General features: G+C 47.5%; 1 protein-coding gene across 13 annotated transcripts in view; it reads left to right on the top strand.

Moving 5' to 3' along the window:
* Window positions 1-219: 219 nt before the first annotated feature.
* pecam1b (platelet and endothelial cell adhesion molecule 1b) overlaps window positions 220-8,911 on the top strand; it is an 18,711-nt gene continuing 10,019 nt past the window's right edge. For 2 of the 13 annotated variants that reach the window (XM_046330845.1, XM_046330844.1), the window contains exons 1-12: window positions 220-424; window positions 551-574; window positions 1,895-2,179; window positions 2,382-2,539; window positions 2,703-2,826; window positions 3,085-3,357; window positions 3,759-4,040; window positions 4,780-5,061; window positions 5,208-5,483; window positions 6,536-6,637; window positions 6,740-6,770; window positions 7,188-7,270. In XM_046330845.1, the coding sequence (XP_046186801.1) occupies window positions 349-424; window positions 551-574; window positions 1,895-2,179; window positions 2,382-2,539; window positions 2,703-2,826; window positions 3,085-3,357; window positions 3,759-4,040; window positions 4,780-5,061; window positions 5,208-5,483; window positions 6,536-6,637; window positions 6,740-6,770; window positions 7,188-7,270 (1,996 nt within the window). In that variant the 5' untranslated portion in view covers window positions 220-348. Of the gene's footprint in view, window positions 425-550; window positions 575-1,894; window positions 2,180-2,381; window positions 2,540-2,702; window positions 2,827-3,084; window positions 3,358-3,758; window positions 4,041-4,779; window positions 5,062-5,207; window positions 5,484-6,535; window positions 6,692-6,739; window positions 6,771-7,187; window positions 7,271-7,868; window positions 8,638-8,911 lie in introns of those variants that run through there. The other 11 variants (XM_046330850.1, XM_046330848.1, XM_046330851.1 and 8 more) reach the window with 11 other exon arrangements.

Here is an 8,911-nt window from a genome sequence, read left to right as displayed (position 1 = left end):
ATACCTGCAGAGGCCCAGACACTGGGGGTTGGGGGGGGGGCAAAGGTTATCTCCTGCTTACTGCACCCTAAAGCCTGCTGAACAGTGTCTATGACGAGAACATTCCAAAACAGCAAAACGCCAGCAGCTCACATCCTGAGGAAACAACAGTCACTTCCTGGCAAATTAAGCCAAGTCGAGGGCTCTGCTCGCTGTGATAACCAGCGGCCAGGCGTCCCACTCTGTGGCCGAGGTAGAGCACCTCCCCTGTCCTCTCCCTCCTCCCCTCCCACCACTGCCCCCCAGTCAATCCTCAGCCTCCTAACCTCCAGTCACTCCAGTCGCATCAGCCCAAGACAGCCACCACCAATGTGGGAGCCCCAGCAACCCTCTGTCAGGATGGTCACCCGACTACTACTGCTAACCTCCGCACTCCTCTCCACCTGTAAGGAAGCTTGATAATAATCTACCTCTGGGAGGGTTTTGGGTTGGGTGGGGAAATAAGGAAGTTTGGATTTTCTTTACATTTGATGTAATGTTTATTTTATTTTTCCCCTCCTGTTCCGTCCAGGTCAAGCGGCGGAATCTCCGGCATGTAAGTATTAAAGTGTTCTTGAGGAGATTCTTAAAATAGGATAGTCAAGAGTGCAGCGAATGCAGTTTTCAAAACAGGGGAACTCTTGAGTGTGTTTCAGGTTTTTCCTTTGGAGTGGTAATGTAAATTCAGCTATTGTTTTTTTTTTTCCTCCTTTCAGTGAGAATGTGTGTGTTCGTAGATAGTGTGGGCTTTGGGACTGGACGTTCTTTCTTATCTACTTCTTTCTAACGCTACGGACCTGTTTTACTAAGACATGTCTTTTTCTGAGAGGTGACCGATATACCCTAATTGTAGTATTAACACAGGTAAAACTACTGACACACTGGAAATACCACAACTGGGAATCCTATGAGAATGGTGCCTGGATCTTGTTGTCTTATCAGTGTTTTCACTCTTTTCGAGTCCGAGGTTGTGGAAGGCTTTGGGAACTCACTTGTTAGCAGTGTCACACGCCTCCTGTTAGGATAAGGGAAAAAGCCCAGCACTGGGCAGAGAAATGAGTTCAGCTAGCCAATGGTAGAGATGAACGCCTTATCCTGACCATGCCGAGATGAGCAATTCTGGGCTTGGAATAGCAGAATACCTCTTCTAAGCAGGAACGTTGACTCATTGGCTTTGCCAAGACTAGTCAGTGGTCACACAGCCTTTCCATGGGGTTCCGCTATGGCTCGTGCCCTGGTTGGCACTACCCTCTGCCCTCCTATCAGTGGTTTTCCCCCTCGGTTGCGCCGGGCCCTGCTGAGTGACATTGGGTGGGGACGGTGGTATCTAAAATAACGGTGGGTCCCCTGAGAGGGTGTCTGTTTGTTTAACAAAATGCCTTTCCTTCCTCTGGTTGGCGGGGGCCTGTTTACTGGGACGTCCCCCTCGGGACAGGAGCCACCCGGTCTGTGGGTCTCAACCTGACAGACTGTCTGCACTAGACCCCACTGGGAGGCCCCTTATCTGGAGAAGCACTCTGTGGAGGACACTCTGTGGGGGGACAAATGTGGGAAAACAGTTCGTTATCGGCATGCGCTGAATCAAAAGACCTCTTGTGGTGTTTTTGTTGAGGGTCTGTGTTTAGGTCCAATTCATTGGTGTGTGTGTGATTTCATCTCCTGAGTATGTTAGAGCTGGAAGATGGCTAGCTATATAGCACCTTGATATATTGCACTGTTCTCTTACTATGGAGATATATTTTTTGTCTTCATGAACAGATTCATGCCACTACAAGGTTGTGAATTCACTAAACAATGTGCTTCGGTACAAGATCACACAGGCTTGTGCTCTAGGACTTTGATCAGTCAGAGCATTGACCTTGAGTTCTTTCGCCAGTGTTCACAAGTGTCACCCTGACTCTCGAGCCCAGCAACGCCGTCTCCCAGGGTACCAACGTGACGGTACGCTGCCAGGCCTTGGTCAGCAGCTCTGGGTTCCTGAACCGTAAATACACCATCTACAAGGACAACACCGTGGTGTACACGGAGAGCATCACCACCGCAGAGGACCTCATCTACTCTCTCCGCATGGCCAGAGTGGCCAACACTGGGAAGTACAAATGCAAGGTGAACATACCGGGCAAGGAGCTAAGCAGCAGCTCTGAGAAACTGACTGTGACAGGTTGGTACTCTTGTCAACTCCTCTCTGTTGTGGACTGTGAAGCTTTTGCAAGTTCAGCATTTCACTGTGCTGTTCTGCACCTGCCGCGTGTGACTCTGTGTCCTGCATGAATGTGGTTACTTGTCAAACTCTTGTGTCCGCGGCACGTGATTTCCGTCTGTGCGTGTCCTGCGTGCTTTGACTCGTACTCGTGTCCACCCAGGCCTGCAGACGCCAGTCCTCAGCGTCGACAAGCGCGTGTTCAGCGAGGGAGAGGAGGTGACCGTCGGGTGTAAGGCCCCTGGGGAGTCCGGCGTTATCGTCTTCTACTTCTACAAGGACTCCAAGGAACTCTATGAGGAGAGGGTCGACGCCAACCATGTGTGTTAATATTGAGTGTGCTTGCTTAGTTTTTCTTTTCTTTTTTAACCTCTTCTACAAACTTATTTCTCCAACATCAATACTTCAGGTAGCAAGCACACGTGTTTACTTTAGGAAATGTACTTTTCTAGTTAACATTGTTGGTGTTATTATGAACAACCAGGTGGAGACTAGGCTGCGATTCAACAACGCTGGCGACCACAGGCTACACTGTGACTACAGGGTCATACTGCTGACAGACTCGGTCCCGTCCAATGCCAGCAACAATGTGGTGGTCACTGTAAAAGGTGAGTGGAGCCCAAAAACAGAACATGGCGGTGAACTTCACGGGCCGGGTTTCCAAGACACAGGTTAGACCTAGTCTTGGACTGAAACGCACATTCAGAGATTCTCAGTTGAACTACCTTTATAGTCAAGGACCCTACTCTTGTTCTCCATCTCGAATCATTTTAACCATGTCCGAAGCTGAATAGAATGTGTCTGGGAAAAGTCTCTTGGTTTCAACCTTCAGCTTCCAGACCAATTTTCCTCGTTGTGTTCTCCAGAGCTGTTCATCGCACCTGTAATCTCTGTCCGACCACACGGATCAATGATCATCGAAGGGGACAATCTGGACATCTCTTGCAGTGTCAGTGGTAACCTCCAGAACAGCTCTGGGCTCAAAGTCTTCCTGTCCAAGGGACCGACTCTGCTGAGTTCTGGTCAAAGTAAAGCCAACCACAGCATGAGAGCACTGGCCGAGCACTCTGGGGAGTTTCAGTGCTCTCTGGAGGTGGGAAATGTAGTCAAGCGAGCGACGGAAAACGTGAGGATTACAGGTGAGTGAATGGATTTTAGAAGGAATCTGAAATGTAGAATGTTGTGTTAGTTTTTTTATCAGCTTTTTTCAACAGCTATCTGTTCTATCGGTTTATAACCAAGTCGCAGTTAGGGTAGAAAAAAAATCTGGTGAATTTTTCTTAAATTCCTAGGTTTTCCAGAAATCCTGGTTGGAAGACTCCTGGAATCAGGAGCAAATAAACAGGAAAACCAGGATCCTCCAACCAGGATTTTCTTTAAACCTGGGCAACCCTATTCACAGTTACAACTTTTTTTTATCAACCTATGATGCTTATCAATGTTAATCACAACATTCCTCGTGGATGTTCTTACATGTACTCAGCCTCCCAAGAGTGTTGAGTAATCAATGTTTTTTTATGTTTTTTTATTCACACAACAGAACTGTTTTCCCAGCCAGTTCTGACCATGTATCCGACAGAGGTCTTTGAAAGGGAGAAAATCACGTTAACCTGCAAGAGTACCAACTACTCCTCTGACAGAATCAGCGCTTCGGATGTGAAATACTCCATTTACAAGGACAATTACACACTGACGCCAGGCAGCTTCAATGGGATATACGTTGTCCCTGGGGTGGTACCGAACTCCAGTGGGATTTATTCATGTAAAGCAGATGCCAGGATGATCTCCAAGTACAGTGCAAAGCTGCCTGTCCAGGCAAAAGGTACTACTACAGCCCATAAGGCTTTTACGTGTGACCCAAAGTAAGTCAATCTCACTTGTCTTAGGTCGGTCCCTGGATGGGAGACCAGATGCAGCTGGAAGTGGTGTTGGAAGGCCAGTAGGAGGCACCCTTTCCTGTGGTCTAAAATATATATATATATATATCACAATGCCCCAGGGCAGTGATTGAGGACATTGCCCTGTGTAGGATGCCATCTTTTGGATGGGATATTAAACGGATGTCCTGAGACTCTGTGGTCACTAAAGATCCCATGGCACTTATCGTAAGAGTAGGGGTGTTAACCCTGGTGTCCTGGCTAAATTCCTAATCTTGCCCTCATACCATCATGGTCACCTAATTATCCCCAGCTTCCAATTGGCTCATTCATCATCCCCTCCTCTCCCCTGTAACTATTCCACAGGTCGTTGCTGTAAATGAGAATCAGTCAACTTACCTGGTAAAATAAGGATATGCGTAAGGACATACTGATAACATGTATGGATGCAGTATATGTCACAACAATATGATATTAAAGAGGAACTCCAATCGAAAATTAAAATGTGGGAAATGGTTCTTTAGGTGAAATTTCAATCTTGACTCAGATACAACCTTTGAGTCGAAGTTTAGTCATACGTGTAGCTGCTAAGTAATGTTGGTGATGTCATTGGACGGTAACCTCTCCACATTAACAGTCCATTTCGTCATTTCCGTCACTTTCCTTGTTCTATTCATTCTCCAGTTCTTGTCAGTAAACCGGAGATAACGGCCATTGGCAGAGTGATCGTGGGAAAGCCCTTCCAGGTGCGCTGTCACTCAGACCGAGGCAGCCTACCCATCGAGTACACCTTGTGGAAGAAGTATTCTGAGGTTAACTCGACCACCGTGCAGCAGCCGCACCATCAGGCCATCTTCACTGTCACCGTCCAGCACTACAGCGACACGCAGGACTATAAATGCGAGGCGCGGAATAACCCCAAAATCGACACGGTGGTCAGCAACAAACTCAACACCACAGTCATAGGTGAGCCTGTGGAAGTGTGGAATGGTATACATAATGCACGTCCGTGCTTCATTAGATTGCAGCATTATTGGACCCTTGTTATTTAATCATCAGAAATGGCTTCAAGTGTCGCCGCACCACCTCACACTATTCACTCCCTCTCCCAGTGCCTCTGTCCAATCCAGGACTCAGCGTCGTCCCAGACCTGCTGGAGGTCACCGAGGGAAATGAGATGTACCTGATCTGTGGGGTGGAAGGTTCCCCGCCCGTCACCTTTAAGTGGTACCGACGTGGGAACGTCCAGCCGCTGTTCATCACCACCTCAACCCAATCCAGCGCGTCCCACCAGATCAAGGGAGTGGGGAACGAGGACAGTGGCACCTACTACTGCGAGGCTATCAACTACGCTAACATGGTCCGGAGTCAGCCAGTCACCATAGATGGTGAGAGTTATGCATACACACACACACACACACTCTCTGAGAAGATAGACGTGTGTGAGTGTAAGCACACACACATGTACAGTGATGATCAAGGCCCGGCTGGACTTATCACAATAGGTTGAGAGGCATACAAACACCACACTCCACCATAGAGTCCACACATTTATTTACTCCTCTTACTAGATGCAGAAGTCTACATTACTTGGCGTTCACAGTACCACTTGTGTCAAATCTAAAGACCCTCTTTGGACCAGCAGCGACAGTTTTGCACTTCTCACAACACTGCTCAGGCTGCTTCAGTGACGGCTGACAAGTTTACATCCGTCTGATCTGATCCCTCCACCCCAGTTGCCTGCCAGCAAGGTTATCTGACCCCACTATCAACACGCTCCTCTGCTGTGGCTGTTGATGATCATGAGCCACGCTAAATACCCCCGCCGCTAAGCTAACCTTGGCCCGTAGCCACTCTGCCCTCTATGTCCTGTGGTGTGGTTAGCGCCGACGGCTAACGCAAGAGCACAGTCAAAGCCGGATGCTAATGGCGACGCGCTAGGCTCCCATGGGTTGTGACTCCTCAGCAAGACGTGGCTAGCACTCATCAGCCAGAGCAATTAGACCCGGCCTGTTTCCCCCCATAGTGGCACTACGGCAGCTACAGTGGCAAGGCAGAGGATGGGGAGGAGAGGGGAAATGAAGGGAACACTTAAGTTCAGACCCCAAGAGGGATCACTTAATGAAGGGAACACTTAATGAAGGGAACACTTAAGTTCAGACCCCAAGAGAAGGAAGCAGATGACTCTGAACTTTAAGATTGACTTCCTCTCTCTCTCTTTCAACCATCCTTCTCTGTCCCCTCCACTCTGTCCTCATCTCCACCCACACTAACTTTCTTTTAACCTTTACCCTTTCCCTCTCACAAACACCCTGCCTACCTCCCCCTGCATCTCTCTCCCTACCTCTCCCTCTCTTACTCCCTTCCTCTCTCTCTCTCTCTCTCTCTCTCTCTCTCTCTCTCTCTCTCTCTCTCTCTCTCTCTCTCTCTCTCTCTACAGTGAAAATGGCAATGTGGAAGAAAGGTTTGATCGTGGCCTGCTGTCTGCTAGTGGTGGCTCTCCTAGCCCTCGCCTGCGTGCTGCGCTACAATTCCAAGAGAGGTAGAGAGACCTACAGTCCCCCAGCAACACAGGCCTTTGCTGGTGTCTGACTATGTATGAGCCTCCTCTTCTCTCTCTCATCCCCTTCTCTTTATTGTATAGGTAAACGAGAAAACGCAGCTGAACTGTCAGTGTGAGTTGGCTTGCCTATTTCCTAAGTCGTTTTCTGTGACCGTGGCTGTCTAGGATGATGGCATTAGCTGGCGCCAATGGTTTTTGGACCGTGCTTAGCACCATGCTGCCACGTACAGCACGGCCAATGGGCCTTAAAGGGACAGTTCACTCAAATGAAAAGTTTGTCAGATGTTTTCAGATCTTGAACAAGTGGTTTTTTGACAAGATGCATCCATGTCTCGTGGTATCTGTTATGTAGATCCGGCCATATGCCTCAATCCCAAATCAATTTTAGGTGTGATCTGAAAACATTGAACAACTTTTGATTTCATATTGAATTAACTGTCCCTTTAATAAGCTTTAAGGGTCCTAGAATTATGAAATGATCTCTTGTTGTGTCACTGCCAACGTTGACTTTATGTTCACCATTTCTCAGAAAGCCTTCGAGCCCTAAATCAGATGACTCTCTAACAGTGAGTCTTACCCACAGCACTATGGAGGTTTATAACCCGCCCGAAGGTAGCCCGTTTTCCTACTCTCCCCTGTGTGTTTCCATCTTGACCTATCGTCATGCTTCGAACCATAACCGACGTTCAACTGCCCACGTCCGTCTCACCCCCCCCCATTCGTGTGTTTCATTTCATGCTAGCCGTTAGCATGCTAGCTGCTTGTAGCATGTTGGTGTTCAGAAGTTGCCATCCTAACATCAGTCGATACCATGACACCCATACTGTGTGCATGTAAGGGTCTCTGAGGGGATCTTAGGTGACTTCTTAACTCTCTGCATCTCCTCTCCTCATATTTTCCCGTTATCGGAACAAAAATGCATCGTCTTGCTGTCCAGCTGTAGACATCCTGTGCAACTTAGAATGCATGAGAGAGGACCTGGCAGAGAACTTGCTGTGTGTGTGTTTAGACAGGAGAAGTAGCTTAGTTCCTCATACAAATCGATGCAGGTCTTAACAATTGATGTTTTACTTCAGCAAACATGCCTCATTAGATGTGCAGATTCTGCAGTGGTTGGCAGGATGTAGCTAGCTACAAGGCAGCTGTGTTCAGTAGTGATTGTGTCAGGTGTTGAGTGTTTGTTGAGAGTGGCCATATCATCTTATTACAGACGCAGCGCCACCCTTTGACGGCATGGAGGGGAGAGCGACCAATGGGACGCGAGATAGTGTGGCATCACTTCCTGCTGGCATCAGCAACAGGAGCAGCTACAGTCTCCCAGCAACAGTGTAGAGAAACCCAACAGAGGGGAGGGACTTTTTTGGTTTGAACAGAAAAAGAACAAACATTTTGCACAACTTGGTTGAATAAAGGGATATATGGGATGAAAACCAAGGATAACAACAATTGGAACAATGGCTCAAACAAACAAACAAAATCCCCACAGACATTTTTAGAGAGGGAAGAATGGCCAAAAATGTCTTCCTTTGAGAAAGTATGACCTATTTGTTATGTGTTGTAGATGTAATATCAGAGGGTACAGGTGTAGTGGACACAAGATGGCCGACACCAAGGGGCTTGTTGCCAACATCAGTCCCAGTGACAGACAGTTGAACTGGCCCTATTGCTCCCTCTCCTCTCCTGCTGCTGTCTGGAAGAGCTGTACTTTCCTGTCATTATCAACATACTGTCTTTGTCCTGTGTTCTCACCTCACTGTGTCTGCCTGTCTGACTGCATGTCTATCGAATGATGGAACTAGCCCATTTGTCTAATAGTCTGTTTGTCCAAAAACAATGTGCGCATGTCTAAATGCATAGACCTGATGCTGTATATACAGTACACTAGACAATCATCAATAGAAATGTGTGTATATATTTTTGGTTTGGTTAATTGATTGATTTTGAAGAAGCACTTCTAGAATAAAACATTTTTTTTTTTAGCAATGTGTCAGTACTGTGCATTTTTGTTTTTCAGAGATACCGTGAGCTATCAATGAATGTCTATAATGTGTAGCTACACTAGAGTATACCAAATATTACCACCTGCTCTTTCCATGACATAGACTGACCAGGTGAATCATGGCGAAGGCTGTGATCCACTTCAAATCAGTGTAGATGAAGGGGAGGTGACAGGTTAAAGAAGGAAGCCTAAGCCTTGAGACAATGGAGACATGGGGCTGGGCACGCGTGCCCTTCAGAGGGTGACTGGGCAAG

Source organism: Oncorhynchus gorbuscha, linkage group LG26 (genome assembly GCF_021184085.1).
Source record: "Oncorhynchus gorbuscha isolate QuinsamMale2020 ecotype Even-year linkage group LG26, OgorEven_v1.0, whole genome shotgun sequence".
Classification (NCBI taxonomy): Eukaryota; Metazoa; Chordata; class Actinopteri; order Salmoniformes; family Salmonidae; genus Oncorhynchus; species Oncorhynchus gorbuscha.
This window is presented reverse-complemented; position numbering and strand designations above follow the sequence as displayed.